This window comes from Pelophylax lessonae, assembly GCF_965119305.1.
Source record: "Pelophylax lessonae genome assembly, chromosome: 8".
NCBI classification, from domain to species: Eukaryota; Metazoa; Chordata; class Amphibia; order Anura; family Ranidae; genus Pelophylax; species Pelophylax lessonae.
Genome location: NC_138775.1, coordinates 34,454,764 through 34,478,730, shown reverse-complemented (window position 1 = coordinate 34,478,730; position 23,967 = coordinate 34,454,764). Strand labels below are relative to the sequence as shown.

The window sequence follows — 23,967 nt, the reverse complement described above, 5'->3', positions numbered from 1 at the left end:
TAGGGGACACCGCCAGAGGTGGGTACAACGGAGGGGCTGGGCTCATACATGGCAGGGTGTGGACATTGTGACTGCCCATAGATATGAGATGGGGGTGGGAGGATGGGAGGTATTGGTGGCCCTCATGCTGTGGACATGTATGGTGCCCATTCCCCCCTATGTGTGTGTTCTGGGGTCATCTCCCACAATGCACCGTGATAAGAGATGTGTGTTGTAGTGCACCATGGTATAGATTGCTGTATGATGAGAGATAGGAAAATTAACCTTTTTATGGTGCGTTGGGTGTCTGATTCAAAGGAATGTCTCCCTTATCACCGAGTGTCCCCCCCCACCTCAAATGACCCCCCCCCCACACCCCCACCTCAAATGACCCCACACCCCCACCTCAAATGACCCCACACCCCCACCTCAAATGACCCCCCTCACACCCCCACCTCAAATGATCCAGCCCCCCACCTCAAATGACCCCCCTCACACCCCCACCTCAAATGACCCCCACCCCCCACACACCCCCACTTCAAATGATCCCCCACCCTCCCCACACCCCCACCTCAAATGACCCCTCCCCACACCCCCACCTCAAATGACCCCCCCTCACACCCCCACCTCAAATGATCCCCCCCCACCTCAAATGACCCCCCTCACACCCCCACCTCAAATGATCCCCACACCCCCACCTCAAATGACCCCCACCTCAAATGATCCCCCACCCCCCACACACCCCCACCTCAAATGATCCCCCTCCCCCACACCCCCACCTCAAATGATCCCCCACCCTCCCCACACCCCCACCTCAAATGATCCCCACACCCCCACCTCAAATGATCCCCCCCCCCCCACCTCAAATGACCCCCCTCACACCCCCACCTCAAATGATCCCCACACCCCCACCTCAAATGACCCCCACCTCAAATGATCCCCCACCCCCCACACACCCCCACCTCAAATGATCCCCCACCCTCCACACCCCCACCTCAAATGATCCCCCACCCTCCACACACCCCCACCTCAAATGACCCCTCCCCACACCCCCACCTCAAATGACCCCTCCCCACACCCCCACCTCAAATGACCCCCCCCCACACCCCCACCTCAAATGACCCCCCCCCACCTCAAATGACCCCCCCCCACCTCAAATGACCCCCCCCCACACCCCCACCTCAAATGACCCCCCCCCCACACACCCCCACCTCAAATGATCCCCCACACCCCCACCTCAAATGACCCCCCACACACCCCCACCTCCAAATGATCCCCCTCCCCCACACCCCCACCTCAAATGATCCCCCACCCTCCACACACCCCCACCTCAAATGACCCCTCCCCACACCCCCACCTCAAATGATCCCCCCCACCTCAAATGACCCCCCCACCTCAAATAACCCCCCCCACACCACCACCTCAAATGACCCCCCCCCCACACACCCCCACCTCAAATGATCCCCCACACCCCCACCTCAAATGATCCCCCCCACCTCAAATGACCCCCCCCCCACACCCCCACCTCAAATGATCCCCCACCCTCCACACACCCCCACCTCAAATGACCCCTCCCCACACCCCACCTCAAATGACCCCCCCACCTCAAATGATCCCCCCCACCTCAAATGACCCCCCCACACCCCCACCTCAAATGACCCCCCCACCTCAAATAACCCCCCCCACACCCCTACCTCAAATAACCCCCCCCCCACACCACCACCTCAAATGATCCCCCACACCCCCACCTCAAATGACCCCCCCACCTCAAATGAACCCCCACCTCAAATGACCCCCCCCTCACACCCCCACCTCAAATGACCCCCCCCCTCACACCCCCACCTCAAATGACCCCCCCCCTCACACCCCCACCTCAAATGACCCCCCCCCCACACCCTCACCTCAAATGACCCCCCCCCACACCCCCACCTTAAATGATCCCCCCCCCACCTCAAATGACCCCCCCACCTCAAATGACCCCACCCCCACCTCAAATGACCCACACCCCCACCTCAAATGACCCCCCCCACACCCCCACCTCAAATGATCCCCCCCACCTCAAATGACCCCCCCCCCCACCCCCCCACCTCAAATGACCCCCCCACCTCAAATGAACCCCCACCTCAAATGACCCCCCCCTCACACCCCCACCTCAAATGACCCCCCCCTCACACCCCCACCTCAAATGACCCCCCCCTCACACCCCCACCTCAAATGATCCCCCCCCTCACACCCCCACCTCAAATGACCCCCCCCCCACACCCCCACCTCAAATGACCCCCCACACCCACCTCAAATGACCCCTAAAATGGCCCCCCCCCCACCCCCACCTCAAATGGTCCCCCCCACACCCACCTCAAATGATTCCCCCCACACACCCAACACCACAGGTGACCCTTTTTATTCTTCCCAACGCTGTACAATGCGGTTCATGTGTATTTACATCTATTCATCATAGTGCCTTCATTATGGCTTGGGATGCCACCATAACGTGACCTGAACGTGACCGTCCACCATAACGTTACCACCCACAATAACATGACCTTAACGTGACCACCCACGATATTATGACCGTGCACCATAACATGATCTTAACGTGACCACCCACAAAAATGTGACCGTCCACCATAACGTCACCTCAATGTGACCGTCCACCATAATATGACCTCAGCGGGACCGCCCACCTTAACATTACTGCAACGGGACCACCCACCATAACATGACCACTCAGGTAATATTGAGTAGGTCCTCGTTTGCCACTTAAATAGCCCTGACCCTGAAGGCATGGACTGCATTAGACCTCTGAATGTACACTGTGGAATCTGGCACCAACTCGTCACTAGCCGATACTACATAAGTCCTGTAAGTTGTGAGGTGGGGCCTCCATGGATCGGAGTTGTTTTTCCAGCACAGATGTTCGATTGGTCTGAGATCTGAAGAATGTGGAGACCAGTAAACCCCCTTAAGGCCCGTACACACGTGCAGATTGTCGGCCGAAAAGATTCGGCCGATGACCGATCGGCTGATTTTCGGCTTGTTAGTATGGTGCTTCCGACAGCCGACAGCGCACTTTCGGCCGAACAGAATCTGTCGTGCAAGCATTAAAATTTTTGAATGCCGACACCAGAACGGCCGATTGTTCGCCAGTCAGTACAGAATTCGGCCGACAGACGGCAGATTTGCAAGACTGGGCATGCTCAGAAAAGAAAAAAAGACCAGGAAAGTTAACCATTACATGACATCACTTCTGCAGTCGGCTGTTGTTGCCCGACAAAATTCTTGTGCAGTCTTTTGCAGTTTTCAACAGACACAATAGCCCTCGGACAAAAGACGGCCGAACGATCGGTACGTGTGTACGGGGATTTTAACATGATTGTGTTCCCCAAACCATTTTTGAATCCATCAGACCAGGCCACCTTCTTCCGTTGCTCTGTGGTCCAGTTCTGATTCTCAGGTGCCCATTGTAGGCATTTTTGGCTGTGGACACGGGTCAGCATGGACATCCTGACTGCTCTGCAGCCCCATAGACAACAACCTGCAATGCTCTTTGTGTTCTGACACCTTTCTATTTGAACCAGAAATACATTTAATCTACAGTAGGACCTACTCAATATTTAGTCTGAGAGTGTAAGAGGACACGCGGCCACACAATGAGATTAGAGGAGAAACGGTTTAAAGTTTTGAAAAATCAACACAATCTTTGACACAAATCTGATTCTGAACATGGACTGAACAATGTTTTATTAAAATTTTTAACCTTAAGGGCTCGTTCTTCACACCATGCCTGCCTGCATGAAAACTGATGGGAAAACCGCACAGATTTCACTTGCAGAGGAATGTTTCACATCAGTTTTCCTGCACACTGTGTGGTGTGAACACTGAACAGGGCACATAGAGAAGAAGAGTAAGGCTCGGTTCACATTTATGCGATGCGGGAAGGCTGCGAATCCGCAGCGTGTTCCCCCATCGCACACGCACCCCCGGCAGTTCACACTGCCATATGCGATACGCTGGGGGTGTCAATGTAATCTTAACGACACCCCCAGTTTGATCGCATATCGCAGTGCGATCGTGCAGTTCGCACAGGATGGGATCGCACAAGTGTGAACCGCTGTGCGATCCGATCCTGATGCGGCTGCAAAAATGCCTCCTGTGCGTGTTTGCTCCGGGTGCCATGCGAATTTAGCCATACAAACTGTATGGCTAAACTTGCACCGCACAGCTGATCGCATGTAATGTCGGAGCAGTGCGCTCCGACATTACATGCGAACCCGGCACACACACAAATGTGAACCGGGGCTAAAGGGAAGAACCATTATTGTTGTTTTTTTTGTGTACTTGCAGAACGTGTGCAGCAAAACTGACATCTGTCTATACCATGGTGTGACTGAACGAACGAACGAGGCCTAGAAGTAGACAGCTGTGAAACAAAGTGCTGGAAAAATCAAAAATTGGAAAATGGCATAAAACTGCTGCAGTGCACTCATTGCAATGATTACATTTAAATCACTGCTGCAGTGCAAAAGCTAGACAGTGCACAGTACTACACTTACTTCAATACTCCCAGTTATATAGAACATTTCAGCATGTTCACCAGTTAAACTGCTTCTGTTTTTTTTCATATATTGCTGCCACTTCACTAAAAACACGCTCGCTTGGTACAGAGGAAGGAGGAGCAGAGAGGTATCTGGGTGCTCCCCGGTGTTGGATCCTTGCATCACTTTTGTATTTAACACCAATTGCCTTTTTGTCCATCCGCAGTCAATGAAGTGGCATGTAAGACTCGTTAGTAACTGTTTGTCCTGACCAGCAGTCAGTGGTGAATGAGAATGAGTTGCCAGCATTCTCTGGTTGCAGCATAATCTTTACTTTGTCAATGACCTTTAGGTGAATCTTTCCCAGCATTTCGGTTCATTAAAACTTGTCACTCTTCAGTTTGTACCTTGGCTCAGCTATGGACATCAACCGCTTAAATCCAGAGTCAGACACTATTGTAAATGGCTGGTTATAAGTGACCATCATCTCTGTGATTACTCTGTCCATTAGTTGGGATCTTCCTTTAGAATTTAGCCATCCGTTTTTTTTTTTTTTTTTCCTGAAGTGTATCTCTTATTGTTGCCTGGGATAGTGGAAGCATTTCACTTTGTGATTCAGTTTGTATTTTATGTGCTGATGATGAACTCTTAGATGGACCCAAACATTTTATGTATTTTATGTTTTTGCAGTTGCTGATCCCATGCTCACATTGTTTGTGCTTGTGTTGCACACTTCTGCTTTTCCTGGGGATGGTTGAGATGAGAAATAGTCCCAGATCACGCCTTTTCTGTCTATATCCATCTCCATTGCAATTTGAAAGAGAGTTTATACTGACTAAGGGTAAAAAAACTGGCTGGCACAGGGGCGGTGGGTGTCTGGCTGGTTGGCACCCTGTTGTGGGTGGCTGGCACCCTGTTGTGGCTGGCTGGCACAGGGGCTGTGGGTGTCTTGCACCCTTTTGTGGCTGGCTGGCACAGGGGCTGTGGGTGGCTTGCTGGGTGGCACAGGGGCTGTGGCTGGCTGGCACCCTGCTGTTGTGGGTGGCTGGTTGGTACCCTGCTGTGACTGGCTGTTTGGCACCCTGCTGTGGCTGGCTGGCTCAGGGGCTATGGGTGGTTTGCATTGGGCTGGGGCTGGCTGGCACCAGGCTGCTGTGGGTGGCTGGCTGGCACTGGGCTGCTGTGGGTGGCTGGCACTCGCTGGCTGGCACAGGGGCTGTGGGTGGGTGGGTGTCTGCTGGCTGACTGGCTAGCGTGTCCTCCGTGGCGTGCACTGTCCAAAACGAGGGAGGCTGCCTAAGAACCCTGAACGTGCAGGCCACATAATAAAATAAGATTAGTGTAATTAATCGAATTTTATTTTAATTTATTATGTGGCATATAAATTAGTACTATGTATGTTGAATCTATATACAGCTAGTTGTTAAGCGATCATGTCCATCAGCCAAGCAGAATTGGATTGGATCACCAATTAAGCGATTGTGCGTATATAAATAAGAGAAGTGACGTGCACGATCACGTGACCCCTGATGACGTCAGATGCACACTGAGGAAACGCGTAGGGCCGGACTCAAACGTGACACGCCGCTTCTGCTTTCTGGAACACGGAATGGTGTCCCCTGTTTTTTACTTGCTTGAGAACATTCGTCTTTTGTAAGTTTAACGTTTTAAAGTTTGTATATACTATACCATGAGAAGCCCATCTTTTCTACCCACTCTATCCTGGGATTCTGTACCAGTATTAGGAACGGTTTCCAGAGGTCCATGGAGTATTGTCTATGCTGATTTCGTCTACCTGGTAATGGGGTCAAATATTTCTGGTGAGTGTCCTGTGCATGCGATTGTCGGTGAAAAAGGGATTCACATTCACTGGTGATCTTCTATGAATGGATGGTCTTGGAGGAGTTTGAACACTCGCCTGGATTGTAGTCACAAATATTTTTTGGACTTTTTTGAGTTTCACTATATTTTACATATAATTTGGAGCGCAGTCTACTATCTATTTATTTATCCTTTACTGTATTATGATGGATGCTCACTCTGGGGCTGTGCATTAGTGTATGGCCCCCTACGCTGGTAGCACGGCCACAATGAGCAGTGGGGTCCGTAGGGGTGGTCAGGACATTTGTCACTGGTGTATCCTTTCTGATGTAAGGGGGGGGAAACGGTTTTGGTAAATCTAAAAGGGATTGTACAGCACTTGGACAGCCAGATTGTTATGCATATGACCAGTGTTTGTGCAACCTACCTTCAGTCCTGTCCTCCAATCAGATTGTAACGGTTATGGTCAGCTTCTCGCAGTAGGTGAAACCCTTGGCTTGGCCAATAAATAGGATGATGTGGGAAGCAAGACCAGGAACAACAATGGCGATGAGACCTTATCCCATGCCCCCCCCCCCCCCCTAGAGATATAGGAAGCCAGCAGGTCGCTGCCTCTGTCTGCATCAGAAATATCTGTTTTGGGCAGAATAATCCTTTGAGAAGCAATGGCCGCTGCTTGTCGGCATAGCAGGTACCTAATCATCCTGTGCCGGCTCATGGTGCACATCTGTCAGTCTGGTCCCTTCGGACTCTGCTTTACTAATAAATACTTAAGTAGCAATTTACATCTCTGCGTCTGAGTCTACCGAGACCTCGGGCCGTCCTCGCCCAATAATCAGCAGCACAGGACTCACTCAGGGTAATGAAATACACAGCGAAGACCTGGTTGTATGTGAAGGGATACTCCTGTCTAATAATAGTAAAATAACGTTATATAGTAGAAAAGCAAGCCCATGTTATCATATAATAAAAGAATACGCAATGTATCCATATTATATTGTATATACAGGAGGATTTTACAAGAGCTCACTTTAGCGTAGGGTATCTTCAGTATCTGAGCCAGCCTTTATCAACTCTTTTGCCCCAGAGGAACTCTTGAAATAATCTTCAGGTCTCAGGGAACCCCTGAAGAGTAGTCCATTTAAGGAAATTGGGGAAAATGCCCCTTACATTGGTAGGTGTCAGTGGTGAGGAATGCCTAAAGCCTCGTACACACGCACAGATTGTTGGCCGTAAATTTCGGCCAACGTCCGATCGGCTGATTTTCGGCTTGTTAGTATGATGATTCCGACAACCAACTGCGAATTTTCGGCCGGAAAAAATCTGGTGCGCATGCTATAAAATTTTTGTTGGCCAACAACACAACGGCTGATTGTTCCTCAGTCAGTACAGATTTCGGCAGACAAAAATCAGATGAGCAAGACTGGGCATGCTCAGAGAAGAAAAAACACACAAAGTCAACCATCACATGACATCACTTCTGAAGTTGGTTTTTGTTGGCCAACAAAAGTCCAGTGCAAGTCTAGAGCACATTTCAACCAACAAACACTGGGCAAAAGACGGCCGATCGGTCGGCCAACAATCTGTGCGTGTGTACGGGGCTTTACTTGTAGTGGTGGCCAGAATGTCACCATCACTGGCTCTACCAATTGACGTTGGACCTGGAACTGTAAGTGCCGGTTCACACTGATGCGGCTGCGGCGATCTCATGTAATGTCGGAGCGCACTGCTCCTTCATTACATGCGATCGGCTGTGCGGTGCGAGTTTAGCCATACACTTTGTATGGCTAAATTCGCACCGCACCCGCAGCAAAGACGCACAGGACCCTTTTTTGCAGCCGCATCAGGATCGGATCGCACAGTGGTTCACACTTGTGCGATCCGATCCTGTGCAAACTGCAAGATCGCACTGCGATATATGCGATCAAACTGGGGGTGTCGTTAAGATTACATTGACACCCCCAACTTATCGCATATGGCAGTGTGAACTGCCAGGGGTGCGTTTGCGATGCGGGAACAGGCTGCGAATTCGCAGCCTTCCCGCATCACATAAGTGTGAACCGGGGCTAAAGAGGCCATCAAATGAGGGGTCAGTTAGCCACAGCTTGAGGAACTCCTAGCCACCTCTGAAGGAACCCTGGTTGAGAATGACTGACTGGTCTAAACCATCAATATATCCAGAGATCTAAACCATTAAAGTGCAAATTTTGACTCTTCCTGTAAGGCAGGGGTGTCTAACTCAATTTCATTGCGGGCCGCATCACCATTATGGTCGCCTTCGGAGGGCCGGTTCTATCTGTAGCCCACCACTATCAGAAGTCAAGAGCCCCCACCCTCCCTTATATCACAGTGCATCTCTTTACCATATGCTCCTACTGGGAAGAAGCTGGAAGCAGCAACTGCAGGGTCTGGAGGAGGGCTAGAGTCAGCTGCCAGAGTCTGTTGAATGCTGAGACCTGTGGAAGCAGAGAGAAGTGGCTGCACAGAGAGGTGCAGGATCCGTAGGAGGTGTTGTGACCTCCTCTCTGCTGCCAACTGCTGAGTTGGGGGGGTCCTCTCTGCAGCTGCAGGGGGGCGGCACAGGATCTGGCAGAGGAGTTCTGTCCTCTCTGCTGCCGTCTGCTGAGATAAGGTGGGGGCAGAGATGAGGGAGATGCTGCAGGAGAGGAGAAAGGGCCACATGAAATGGCCTGGAGGGCCGGATTTGGCCCGCGTGCCTTGTGTTTGACACCTGTGCTGTAGGGCGTCCTTCATATGGGCTTAATTGTTGACCTCTGACCAATAGAGGATCATGTTGTCCAAGTGGCTTGCCCCCGCACCGCCTCCTACTTGCCTGTTTTGAAGAGCTATTTTGCGCCAAACAGGCTCTCATCGAAAAGGGTACAGGGGGAGATTTACTAAAAACGTGAGCACCCAGAATCTCGTCTAGCTGTTCCTGGTAGCCAATCAGCTTCTAACTTCAGCTTGTTCAATTAAGCTTTGGCAAAAAAAAAAAAAAAAAACACCTTGAAGCTGATTGGTTTCTATGCAGAGCTGCACTAGATTTTGCACCCTGCAGTTTTATTAAATCTCCCCCACAGTTTCAGTGTGGACCCGTTCACCTTGGTGCAGAGGCAAGCAATACTAACATGCTAACTGTTGAACGCTACATGCGCCACCCCCCCCCCCTTTTTTTTTTTAAATAGACTTCAATCACCTGGTTTTGCCACTGACAGTCTCTTGACTTTCATTCTCTTGCATAGCCTCCCTATCAGTCTTTACATTGTAACTAAAGGCAAGTTTTGTTTTTTTTTCTTCATTTTTTTTTTTTTTGGATAGAGTAAGGCTCGGTTTACACATCTGCGATGACAGACCTTGCATGTGAGTCGCAGCGCACTGCTCTGAAAATTGCATGTGATGTCTGTGCGATGCAAATTCAGCCGTACTATATAGATAGTATGGCTTAATTCGCATCTGATTTGGCACAAACACGCACAGGGCCCTTTTTTGGGTCCACAGCAGAATTGGATCGCATGGTGGTTCACACCTATGCGATCCGATTCATGTCCGAATGTCATATTGCATCTGCGATATGTGAACTGATCTGGGGGTGTCGTTAACTTTGAATTGACACCCCCAGCAATTCGCATATTGCAGTGTGAACTGCCTGTGCTGGGAATGCGATGCGGGAACCTGCAGTAGATTCGCAGGGTTCCCAAATCGCATAAGTGTGAACCGGGACTAAGGGATTTTTTGCCTTTTTTTAATTACATTTTAAATGTGATCGCCATCCTCGCTAACCAGTAGTGAAAGTATTATAGGTAAGACAAGGTTTGCATACAATTTAAGCAGCTTATACACTGTATATCTGGATCACCCGATTGTGTTTTTTATATATATGTATATATTTTTTTTTTTTTAGTATACAGATTATTTGTAGAATTTTATTTTAGGTGGGTGATGGCTGTTCCCATAAACAAATGTTTTTTTTACAAAGTATATCTAAAGCCAAAAAGAGTTTATTTTTATTTTAGTTTGGATAGGGTAGGAAATCGTTTTTTGGAGCAACGCAGTAATTGGGTGCTGGATTTACCTCCTAGATAGTTGCTCCAAACCAGGTGTCCCTGTCCCCTTAACCTGGCCATAGATGGTTGGTTACAAATCTCGGCCAGTTCACCATTGACTGGCTGAGATTCGAACCATGTATGGGCAGGCTGATTGTACCCAAATTCATCAATCAACCAGCCTGTTGGATTTTCCATGCGATTATTGCGGCAGTAATCCCTATGTTCTCCTGGCAGGGACCGTTCCCACCGACCGCCCCCCCCGCTCCGGGAGAACACAATGTCTCCGCAGAACAGATTCCCCCATCAACACGGCCTGTGATGGGGGAATCAACCTGTGGTTGCAGGAAAGAAGATTATTCCATCTATGGCCGGCCTTACCTCTTGTTTTGGGGACCACTGTACAATTCTAGGGACCACTGTACAATTCTAGGGACCACTGTACAATTCTAGGGACCACTGTACAATTCTAGATTTCCTTGCACTTGCTGTATCTGTAACAAGGAACACTAAGACAAATTAAAGGGGCAAAACTCCATAGTGGGACATGGTAATACAAACCTGATTGGAGGAGGGGGTCTAATCCTTACCCATTCCATCTAAAGCAATCACAAGTAATAGGTAAAGCAGACCTTCATCCCTTTTTTAAAATGTTTTCTTCAATTTGCTTCTCCCCCCCCCCCAAATTAATACTTTGATTCCTTGCCTTGGTGAGAATGACCTAGTGATCCCCCCACTGCTTCCTCCAAGATCTCCCAAACAAGATCTATGCATGCCCATATTTGGCTGCCCTCGGGCTGGACCTTGTATGACTCTGGAAATGGGGCAAGTTGTCCTTTTGAAATCATGGGAATAGCAGTCTTTTCTAGAACTGTCTGTCTTCACTGTCTGTGAGCTATTTGTGCATCTCTCAGCACTGTATAGGAAGCATTCATGCCTGCACTGCCAATATCCTCTGCGTTGAAGATCTAAGGATGCTGAGGAGTATGAGTGTCACCCGGTGACGTACGGACTGGCAAGAAAACCAGAGTGATCAGCAGAACTCTCTGGCAAGCTTAGATCTCCAGGGCATAGGAGTTTGGTTGTGTGTGCGATGGTACAGGCAAGTATTGTTTTTGAGGATCCCTTTTATTATTTCTCTATTTCTAGTATATATTCTATGCATGAAGGTAAAAAAAAAAAACTTTGTGTTCTGCTCCCCCCACAGCTCCCCCTGCAAATACTCACCTGAGCCCCTTCGCAATCCAGCTATGTGCACAGGAGCCCCAGTTGTCTGGGATCTGCAGCCATTTGCTGTCAATCACAAAAACAGCAGGGGGCGGAGCCGAGCCGCAGCTCTGTGTGTCTTTTGGACGCACAGAGCGGGGCTCAGGAGTGAGCATGCACCAGTACACCCATAGCAAGTGGCTTGCTATTGGGGGCACTGGTCAAGGGGGAGGGGCCTGGAGTGTCGTTGTGGGATCCGAGAAGGGGAGGATCCGGGCTGCTCTGTGCAAAACCACTACACAGAGCAGGTAAGTATGACCGGTTTGTTATTGAAAAAAAATAAACATTGAACCTTTAAATTTAAGCACTCTGTTTCTAACTTTTTTTTCTTCTTTCCATGGTGCAGTACTTTGCTGTTGACTCTTCAATATGGATCGTCGGTCAGGACTGATGGGGTACTTTGTTGGGACGTTGTTCTTCCTTCTGGCACTGTCCAACATCAGCGCTGCCAAGCAAGAGCCGTGCATGACGTGTATGAACTTGGTCAACAATTTCGTTAGGGTGAGAAATTCTATATGTTCAGCTCATTGGTTAAATGTGTATATTTTTTATTTTTTTTTTGCAGCTATTGTCACTAGGAGGGAAAGTTATGGGAACTCTAAAATGTTCCAATTGTTACCAGAACAGGAGGTTAGGGGAATTTTTCTAATGGGGGCATCCTCCCTTCCTGAGATTTCCTCACTTCCTGTTGAGTTTCTGGGACAGGATGTGTAAAGTGAAATCTCTCCAATGGGACACTGCCCAAAAAATTTGGCTTCAGACACATAAAACAATCATGTCTTGGAAATATTGCGTTTTGTTGTATATGGCTGATAAATGTAATAGTATGCAGTGATTGAACTGTGTATATGTATAATTATAGGTGTGTAAATTTTTTTTATTTCAGATGCCTTTTATATTTTGCATGCAGACGATAACACTGCCAGGGTTGGTTACAATGATTAAGCTTTATTCATAGTTAGTCTTGTGTTTTTTTTTTTTTTCTTTTTTAAATAACAATCATGGTATTCTTACCTGCTCTGTGCAGTTGGTTTTGCACAGAGCAGCCCCGATCCTCCTATTCTCCAGACCCTCACCGGTGCTCCTGGCCCCTCCCTCCTGTAACAAGCCCCCATAGCAAGAAGCTTGCTATGGGGGCACCCGAGCTGAGCCACATCTGTGTGTCCATTCAGACACTGAGTCGCAGTTCGGCCCCGCCCTGCCCTATCTCTCTTTTCTCATTGGCTAACTGACTTTGATAGCAGCTGGAGCCAGTAGTGCTGCTGCTGTGTCTCCAATCAGGAGGGAGAGGCGGCCGAGGCACTCGTGCACATTGCTTGATTTGAAATGGGGCTCCGGTAAGTATTGGGGGGGCTGCTGCACACAGGTTTTTTTTTTTTACTTGATACACAGAATACATTAAGATATAAAAAAAACTTGCCTTTTAGGATCCCTTTAATCTTTTTTTTCTAAAAATAAAAAAGTGGTTATCCAACTGCCTCAGCACCCCGGGTAGTGCCTTACCTACTTACTTTTCCATAAATGTACCTGGAGGTCAGAACAAATCTCACATATTTATGATGTGTTCTGTTTCACCCAAACAATTTCAAGCACAGAGGTGGCTTGGATTATGCTTGCCTATCCTTCTACAGTCTGTGGACTTGGGCCATTTGTATATAGGAGATTGCTATGATCAGAGCTCTTTGTTTTTCTTTTGCATGACAAATGTTGAGGTCAGAATCTATTCACATAAGGAGGGGTCATTCATTTTTATTTTTAGGGCTCTTTCACACACTCCGTCCGCTGGACGGAGTCCGTTTTTCTCAGCGGGGGATCGAGCCGCCGATCCCCCGCTGAGCAGCAGGAGGACAGCTGTGTCTCCGCTCTGTGTGCGGAGACACAGCTGACAGTTCCCCATGCATTTCTATGGGGGAAATCGGATGTCAACGGACCGTCAGTCCGTTCTCACCCGATCCCATCTGATCCGCTGGAGGGATGGAAAATAGGGTTTCCATCCGTCCAGATTTGACGGATCGGGTTGGATGTCAGCGGACATGTCTCCGCTGACATCCGATGCCCCATAGGAATGCATGGGGGGACCGTTCAGATCCGCCAAAAAAACGGACAGGCGGATCTGAACGGTCCGCCTGTGTGAAAGGGGCCTTAATGTTAGTGGAAGTGGAAAGCTGGCCATAGACTGATCATATTTCGACTCGTCTATGGGCAGGTTGGATGTCTTGTACTCAGTTGCCAACCTACCAGATTGAAATACACTGACATGACACTCAAAATTTACTGGCACAGCCAAGTTTTTACTGGCATTTCCAAAAGTTAAAAATTACAGTTTTAAATGCAAATTTCAATATTTAGGCTACAGACAAATACAATATGCAATTATCAATGTGATTTAAGGTAGGTATTAAGGCAAAAACAAGAAATTAGAATGGGCGCACACCCATGAAATTGGCTCTTACAGTGACGGTAGTGTGCAGAAGCACAGATCACTGACACCATACATCCCCCCCTGAGTGACAGTCTCTCTCCAGGCCAAGTGGTGCCTTTAGTCCACTCCAGTCCAAACAGCACTGACCGTCCCGGCTTGCTTTGCTCCCGTCCCACAGACCCGCACACAAGGCTCCGCTAGGCTCCCTTGCACCATGACCTCACATACCATGCTTAGGCACCCCTTCTGCCCGACCTGCCCCCTTGCTATTGCCACCCAAAAACACTGTAGCAGGCACTTTGGGGGTCTCGGTCGGCTCCGGACCGGAATTGCGCATGCTGAGGCCAAGCATCATATTTTTTAATGGCAACCTTTTCCTGTCACTGGCATTTACTGGCAGGAAAAAAGCGCCTGTTTTTTACTGGCTGCCAGTAAAAATACTGACGGTTGGCAACACTGGTTGTACTGAAGCCAATCTATTGATCAACTTTAGTACAACCTGCGTTGTGTGTGGTTTTTGTGTTTTTTTTTTTTTTTTTCTTTTTCGGTACGATCACTGCTGCCGGCTATAGCTGTATTCTGACAGTAGAGGAACCTCCCACTGTCAGACTACAATAGCGCAGCAGGAGGGATTCCACAATCAACAGAGTAGATTAAGACCAGACAATTGCAAAATGTATGGCCAGCCTAAACCCTGGTACACACTGATTTTTATTTTTTATTTTTTTTGTTTTACGTTCAACCCAGAGGATTGAACGAAAAACAAAAAAATCTGTCCACTCTGGAGCCGCTATAACAATCTGACGTTAGTACAGCGATCTCCCCCGCTACGCTTTTGTGTTCTGACAGGTGGACTCCCCCCGTCCCTCCTGCTAGAACATTGCAATCAGTGCTCGCAGTCATTGGCTAAGAGCGCTGATCAGGAGCCACTTGGCTGCTGGTTTTCCAGCATGCACGTCCTAACAGAAGGTGGCGGAACAGCATACACACGGGCCCTTTGTCTCTTGACATTCGGCCCGTCTGTACGGGGCTTAAAGCGGAGTTCCGGGCACAGAAGTCATTTTTTCCTGAACATACCCCCGGGACAGTCAGGGCTAGCACATTCCACAATGGCTAGCCTCTGATCTGTCCCGGTTCGCACTTACCTTTTAGAAGAAATACTTACTTAGAAATTTTCTTCCACAGCGTTTCCATCTCGGTTGTGGGCAGCTGAAGCCGGCGCGGTCCTCTTCTCTGTCTTCTTCCGCATCTTCGTGTCCCAGAATGCACTGCACCGGCCCCTCGTCACTTCCGGTGCGGCGCCGCATTCCTAAACAGCTTCTGGGCATGCCCAGAAGCTGTTTAGCAGGGGAATGCGGCGTCGCCTGGAAATGACGAGCGGGGCCGGTGCGGCGCATTGATTCCTGGGAGCTATGACGTTTAGCTCCCAGGAATCATCGCGAGGCAGGAAGTGACGGGGTGAGCCTCGGCGCTGGAGGAGGAAGCGGTCATAGGTGAGTATTTACGATCTTCAATAAAAAGGTGAGTAAACAAAAAAAAAAAAATAAATAACTATCCAATTCCTTTTCAGGTGCGGCATACCTAGCGGAGGGGCACAAAAAAAAAAAATCTTTTTTGTGCCCGGAACTCCGCTTTAAGTGTCTTGGTGTAAGTTCACCTTTTGGAACATTGGAATGTGTTATATAGAGATAAAGGTGATTGAATTCCGTTACGTGCCACATCCTTAAATTCAACATACAAAGTGGGAGTTCACCTATTTTTGGGACTTTCAGCCCCCGTTCACACTGGGGCGACGCTGCTTCGCACCGCGACCTCCAAAGTCGCGGTGCGAGCAGCGCGCCGCTACCTCGGAGCGGCCGCCACGGACTTCATAACCTTGAAGTCTATGGCGGTCGCCTCCTGGTTGCCCCAAAGAAGCTCCGGACCCTTTTTCTGAGTCGGAGCGACTTGTGTCGCTCCTATCAGAACGGGTCCGCAGCTTCCCTATGGGAGGCGACCTGTGAGGCGACCTGTGAGGCGACCAGGTCGCCCCAGTGTGAACGGGGGCTAAGGGCACTGATTTGGTATCAAGTGAAAACCATATTAAGAAACTTTGTAGATTTTATAAAAACATCAATTTTATTAATACATCACTAAATAAAGAAATATGGTATGAACAGTCTTTTCAATGCACCAACTGTGAGAATGACATTGATGTGATATGACTTCCTCCACCCAACAGGTTTCAGAGATTTAATATATCCTTCATCAGTGATAAGTTTCATATCTAAACAAAAGGTGCTATAGATAAACATTCCATGTTTAAAAAAAAAAAAAAAAGTTTTAGGCCCCGGTCTGTTCTCATCCGATTCCCCCATAGAGAACAGTGGGGACCTGACAGCTCTGTCTCCACACACAGCGCGGAGACAGAGCTGCCATTCGCCTGCTCAGCGGGTGAATCGGCGGATCAATCCCCCACTGAGAAAAACTGAGTCCGCCGACGGACTCTACAGTGTGAAAGGGGCCTTACAGTTTTGCTGATCTGCTCAATTATCTAAATGAAGTGGAAGGCCGAAGATGGTGCAAGGAAGTGCCATAGAGCACTGTACCTAAAAGAGGAGTTTTCATCTATAGCACAATTTGTTTAGATATGAAACTTGCCTCTCGCTCCCCTGATGAAGGAGATATTCAATCTCTGAAACACGTCGGAGGAAGTCAGTCCTATTGCATCCAATGTTATTCTCACAGTTGGTGCATTGAAAAGACTTGTTCATACCATGTTGCTTATATATTTTTTTATTCAGTGATGTATTAAAACTGATGTTTTTTATGAAATCTATAAAATTCCCTATTATGGTTTTCACTTGATATCAAATCAGTGCCTTTAAAGTCCCAAAAATAGAGGAACTCCCACTTTGTATGTTAAAGCGGGAGTTCCACCCAAAAATGGGACTTCCGCTTAAGGCCTCCTGACTCCATGAGGTGCCACATTTGGCATGCCATTTTTTTGGGGGGGGAGCGGGTACCTAGATTTGAATGGTACCCACTCCCACTTCTGCTTGGACCGCCTCGGTGGCTCAAGTGGAAGTTCTCTTCTTCCCCCTCCCTCCCTGCAATCCTCGGGGTCACATAACAGGTCCCAGAAGATATTATTTACTATACATTTTTTTTTTTTTTCCCCAAAAGGTGAACTTATCCTATAGGTCATGATGACCTTAAACTATACCATAGGCATCGCAAATTTTTTTTTTTTTTGTGTATTTTTCAGTAAACAGAGGGTTTGAGTCTATATTCTAAGTTTATTTGACTGTAATTTAGACATGTTTTAATTTGCTGTATCCTATAAAGAGATATAAATTGTGCATGTTTGTTTATATAAAATGTATACTTTTTTTTTTTTTTTTTTTTTATTATTACAAAAGCAAGAACAGAGATTTGCATGAGTGGCTGAGCTACACACAGACCTTGTATATTTACCATTCTTCATTCTGATAATAGTGAGCATTGCATGCTGTGTATCAGTTAAATTGTATGCAACTTCCACTTTAGGGCATCGAGAAGACTGCTGGACATAACTTTGGTGGAGGAAACACAGCCTGGGAGGAGAAGAAGCTGGCCAAATATGAATTCAGGTATTTCCTGACCTTTTTGAATAGAAGTAAAGCACACCATTTTTTATTTTATAGCCAATGATAACTAGCCATAGGAAACACGTATCTTGATTGGCCAGTTCAATTGATCTTGCCAACCAACAATAATTTGCTTTTTGGTTTTGACTAGATTGTTTAGGATTTGCGTAGTTCCTATTACGTTGTTGGCAGATATCTAAAGTGGACCTTTCAGTAGCTTTGTAAATCTATATAAATACATTTTTGACCTGTATTACAGCAGTAATATCAAAATAGATCAACTTTTTATTATAAAAAAAAAAAAAAAAGCTGTCCTTGAGCTCTGGTCTTACACCTTTTGCCTAGGCTGAGATGAGGCCAGCATTCTGCTGCAGGCAAAATAATGCATTTCCCCTGATTATCTTTATAGCAAGTCACAATGTGAGAGGCTTTAGCAGAGCTGATCTATGCAAGACATTTGTAAATACAGCCAAGAACTGTGCCAGCCATTCTGAGCTGGCATCTCTTTTCTGGAAGTACAGTGCCTTTAAAGTTTTCATACCCCTTGACATTTTCCACATTTTGTCATGTTACAACCAAAAATGTAAATGTATTTTATTGGGATTTTATGTGATAGATCAACACAAAGTGGCACAGAATTGTGAAGTGGAAGGAAAATGATAAATGGTGTCCAAATTTTTTACAAATAAATATGGGAAAAGTGTGGTGTACATTTATATTCAGCCCCCCCGAGTCAATACTTTGTAGAACCGCCTTTCACTGCAATTACAGCTGCAAGTCTTTTTGGGGATGTCTCTACCAGCTTTGCACATCTAGAGAGTGACATTTTTGCCCATTCTTCTTTGTAAAATAGCTCAAGCTCTGTCAGATTGGATGGAGAGCGTCTGTGAACAGCAATTTTGAAGTTTTGCCACAGATTCTCAATTTGATTTAGGTCTGGACTTTGACTGGGCCATTCTAACACATGAATATGCTTTGCTCTAAAGCAGGGGTCTTCAAACTATGGCCCTCTAGTTCAGGAACTACAATTCCCATCATGCCAAGTCATGGCTGTGAATGTGAGAGATTTACCATACCTTATTTGATGTGTAGTTCTGCAACAACTGGAGGGCTGTAGTTTGAGGATCCCTCCTCTAAACCATTCCATTGTAGCTCTGGCTGTATTTTTAGGATCGTTGTCCTGCTGGAAGGTGAAGATATTAGGGTAATTGGCGCTGCCAAATAATGAAGAAAAATATAAAGGTGTGTCTCATAAATCTGGGTGCATATAGGTGGTCAGAAAAAATTATTGCTGTAAGTAATGGTCCTCATAATATAACCAATGGTCTTAGTGATAAGCCACAATAAATATTAAAGATATCAATAAATAAATTAATAATATAACCAACCATTCATCAATTAATATCACGAATAAATACTTGATAGAAATGCAATAATTAGGCAAGCCAATAAAATTAATAAAAACCGTGAACATTGTCTCAAAATAGAAAGTATAGTGACTCTTAAAACGATTGGTGTAAACACTAGGTGGCAGTATTAATTCGTGCCAGGTGCTATAATTAAATCAAAATCTAAAATTAAGTGCAAAAATGGGTATCCAAGTGAAATTAAATATATATAGAAACCAGCCAAGTAATGTAAAAATACATATGATGTGCCAAGTGAAATATAAAAAGTAAAAAACCAATAAATAGGTGAATTTCTGGTGAATAAATAAATATGAATATAAAAAATAAGATAGTCCGTAATATAAGTGACAAAAAGTCCAAAGAAAAATATATGCTCAATATAATAGTCCAACAACGTGCAATATGGTGATAGGACGTGCCAGGAAAAATTGCATGGATGGAGGGGGTGTCTCCTGGTGTGGATCAGGATGTGGGTGCTGGGTGAGGGAATTCCGTGCTCCCCTTCCTAAATAGCCCGCACTCACCAGAGAGCGGCACCCCTACAGGGGTAACCAGCGTTGGGTAATTGGGGTAAACCCCGATAAACCGCGGTGAGCCTCTCCTCTCCTGGTGGGACCAGTTGTACTTCCTCCCTCAAATGGTAGGTAATAGGGATGAGCGATGTGCAATAGGGGTAATATGCAGCGCTCCAGCAAAAGATGATGTCTCTTTCTTGCACTGAAAATCGTTTACTGCCCCAGGCACTGGAATGTTTCAACAGCTCATATTCTCCCGGTCCCCCCGCTGCCGCCTGTACTTCACTACCCTCAAAGACTTTGCAATAGGACCCTGAAATCATAAGAGTCTGTAATGTCACATTTGCTTCAGCTTCTGTTTAGACTCTCAGTCCAATCGAAAATGGCCATTTTCGATTGGACTGAGAGTCTAAACAGAAGCTGAAGCAAATGTGACATTACAGACTCTTATGATTTCAGGGTCCTATTGCAAAGTCTTTGAGGGTAGTGAAGTACAGGCGGCAGCGGGGGGACCGGGAGAATATGAGCTGTTGAAACATTCCAGTGCCTGGGGCAGTAAACGATTTTCAGTGCAAGAAAGAGACATCATCTTTTGCTGGAGCGCTGCATATTACCCCTATTACACATCGCTCATCCCTATTACCTACCATTTGAGGGAGGAAGTACAACTGGTCCCACCAGGAGAGGAGAGGCTCACCGCGGTTTATCGGGGTTTACCCCAATTACCCAACGCTGGTTACCCCTGTAGGGGTGCCGCTCTCTGGTGAGTGCGGGCTACTTAGGAAGGGGAGCACGGAATTCCCTCACCCAGCACCCACATCCTGATCCACACCAGGAGACACCCCCTCCATCCATGCAATTTTTCCTGGCACGTCCTATCACCATATTGCACGTTGTTGGACTATTATATTGAGCATATATTTTTCTTTGGACTTTTTGTCACTTATATTACGGACTATCTTATTTTTTATATTCATATTTATTTATTCACCAGAAATTCACCTATTTATTGGTTTTTTACTTTTTATATTTCACTTGGCACATCATATGTATTTTTACATTACTTGGCTGGTTTCTATATATATTTAATTTCACTTGGATACCCATTTTTGCACTTAATTTTAGATTTTGATTTAATTATAGCACCTGGCACTTTTCATTACCTATTATTGGTTTCACTTGGATATCCATACTTAATTTTGAATTAATACTGCCACCTAGTGTTTACACCAATCGTTTTAAGAGTCACTATACTTTCTATTTTGAGACCCTGTTCACTGTTTTTATTAATTTTATTGGCTTGCCTAATTATTGCATTTCTATCAAGTATTTATTCGTGATATTAATTGATGAATGGTTGGTTATATTATTAATTAATTTATTTATTGATATCTTTAATATTTATTGTGGCTTATCACTAAGACCATTGGTTATATTATGAGGACCATTACTTACAGCAATAATTTTTTCTGACCACCTATATGCACCCAGATTTATGAGACACACCTTTATATTTTTCTTCATTATTTGGCAGCGCCAATTACCCTAATATCTTCTTCATATTCAGATATAGTTTCACTATATTTTTGGGGTAGGCTGCCGCCAACCACACAATTAGATCCATTTGCGCGGAATCCTTTCTTTACTGCTGGAAGGTGAACCTCACCCCCAGTCAAGTCTTTTGCAGACTCTTAACAGGTTTTCTTCTAAAATTGCCCTGTATTTGGCTCCATCCGTCTTCCCATCTACTCTGACCAGCTTCCCTGTTCATGCTGAAGAAAAGCATCCCCACAACATGATGCCGCCACCACCATGTTTCACGGTGGGGATGGTGTGTTCAGGGCGATGTGCATTGTTTTCTGCCACACATAGCATTTTGCTTCTAGGCCAAAAAGCTCAATTTTGGTCTCCTCTGACCAGAGCATCTTCTTCCACATGTTTGCTTTATCCCCACATGGCTTCTCACAAACTGCAAACTGAACTTCTTATGGCTTTCTTCTTGCCACTCTTCCATAAAGGACAGATTTGTGGAGTGCACGACTGATAGTTGTCCTGTGGACAGATTCTCCCACCTGAGCTGTGGATCTCTGCAGCTCCTCCAGAGTTACCATGGGCCTCTTGGCTGCTTCTCTGAACGCTCTCCTTGCCCGGCCTGTCAGTTTAGGTGGACGGCCATGTTTTGGTAGGTTTGCAGTTGTGCCATACTCTTTCCATTTTCGGATGAGGGATTGCAAAGTGCTCCATGAGATGTTCAAAGCTTGGGATATTTTTTTTATAACCTAACCCTGCTTTAAACATCTCCACAACTTTATCCCTGACCTGTCTGGTGTGTTCCTTGGCCTTCATGACGCTGTTAGTCCTTTAAGGTTCTCTAATAAACCTCTGGGGGCTTCACAGAACAGCTGTATGTATACTGAGATTAAATTACACACAGGTGGACTCTATTTACTAATTAGGGGACTTCTGAAGGCAGTTGGTTCCACTAGATTTTAGTTAGGGGTATCAGAGTAAAGGGGGCTGAATACAAATGCACGCCACACTTTTCACCCATTTGTAAAAAAAATTTGGAAACCATTTATCATTTTCCTTCCACTTCACAATTATGCGTCACTTTGTGTTGGTCTATCACATAAAATCCCAATAAAATAAATTTGTTTTTGTTTGTAACATGACAAAATGTGGTACATTTTAAGGGGTATGAATACCTTTTCAAGGCACTCTAGATAGTGATGCCTCAACAAAGATGACCTCATGGAACTAACAAGCTGCTGGCTTTTCCTTTAATCTTGAGCAGATAAGAATTTTGTCTGTTGTGACATCTTGTGATCTTGTCATTGTCAGTGAGACGCGCCTGGTGGAGGTGATAGAAAGTGCTTGCGATCAGTCCGACTTTGAGTGTAACAAATTGCTGGAGCAGAATGAGGAGCATCTGGAGACTTGGTGGTTCAAGAGGTGAGGATCATCATCTTACTGGGATATACTCTGGTAATTTTTTTTTTTTTCTATTGACCAACTATCTTACCATTACTTGGGAAATACTCCCACCAGTCCCCACCTCCAGAAGAGCTTGCAATTTTTCGTTCCTACCATGTCTTCTTGGGCTGATTGGGCAGAAGCTTATGAACCTGCCAGTATGTTTTTGGGTACACAGAGGAAACTGACACAGGAAAAAATGCACCATGATATGTTGGTGCCTATGGGAATAATACGGAGGTCCCCAGTGCTGCAAAGCAACAGATTTACTATATTGCTAAAAGTATTGGGACGCTTGCCTTTACACACACATGAACTTTAATGGCAGGCCGTTAGTCCGTAGGGTTCAATATTGAGTCGGCCCACCCTTTGCAGCTATAACAGCTTCAACTCTTCTGGGAAGGCTGTCCACAAGGTTTAGGAGTGTGTCTATGGGAATGTGGGGGTTATTTTTGATCTCTGTAGAGCTATAAGAATACGTGTCTGCCTTCGTCCCTGAATAGATTGTATATATTTGGTTGCTACCTCAGGCCAGGTGGGTTGGGACTTTTGAGGCAAGTGAGTTGTATACAAGGTATGTAGGGTAAAAATATTTGTATTTATTTGAAAAAGAAATTGTTTACATCAAACATACGAGATGAATATACACATTCATTGTGATGGGTTATAGGCCCAAAGTGGATGAGTGCAAGAAGTTTAGAAGTAACGTGATGTGTCATATGGTGACTATTATAGGAATATTTGTCTCTGTCCCTCCATGCTGTTGGGCTTGGAAGTTTGATCAGAGAAAATTCCTGGTGTGTATCCTACGCGTTTCGGCTTTTTGCAAGCCTTTGTCAAGGATTAAAAGTTATTGTCACCATTTATTTATGGTTTTCTGTTCCATGTATGGTTCTTTTGCCCTTCACTAAGCAGCGAGAACCTTTAGGGAGCGTCAGTAGCTTGCTGTAAGTGGATTGGCCGAGTGGAGCAACCTGAATTGGTTCATGCTCCAAATAGATAATTTATGGATAACGTTAGTGGTCTCATCTAGGCCAAATGAGGTGACCAGGATTGATTCATGCACCAAATGAATTGTTTTTTGATACCTTTAGTGGTCCCATCTAAGCCTGCTGGGCATTATAGGAAGAAATGTATCTTGTCCGTAGTTGTGGAGTTTCTTTTGACCAAAGCAGGTAACAGCTCCCGTGTCCTTCCTTCTCCCTCTCTGCGAGAGAAGTGAGTGGGAATGTTTGACCATTCTTCCAGAAGCGCATTTGTGAGGTCAGGCACTGATATTGGATGAGAAGGCCTGGCTCACAGTCTCTGCTGTAATTCATCCCAAAGGTGTTCTATCAGGTTGAGTTCAGGACTCTGTGCAGGCCAGTCAAGTTCCTTCACCCCAAACTCGCTCATC

At 46.2% G+C, this 23,967-nt stretch overlaps 1 protein-coding gene across 1 annotated transcript in view; it reads left to right on the top strand.

Annotated features, from left to right (window-relative positions):
* The first annotated feature begins 11,994 nt into the window (after positions 1-11,994).
* Positions 11,995-23,967, top strand: part of CRELD1 (cysteine rich with EGF like domains 1) — a 43,834-nt gene continuing 31,861 nt past the window's right edge. Inside the window, exons 1-3 of the mRNA XM_082265772.1 lie at positions 11,995-12,145; positions 17,595-17,677; positions 22,440-22,550. Of these exons, the coding sequence (XP_082121898.1) occupies positions 12,014-12,145; positions 17,595-17,677; positions 22,440-22,550 (326 nt within the window). The 5' untranslated portion in view covers positions 11,995-12,013. The remainder of the gene's footprint in view (positions 12,146-17,594; positions 17,678-22,439; positions 22,551-23,967) is intronic.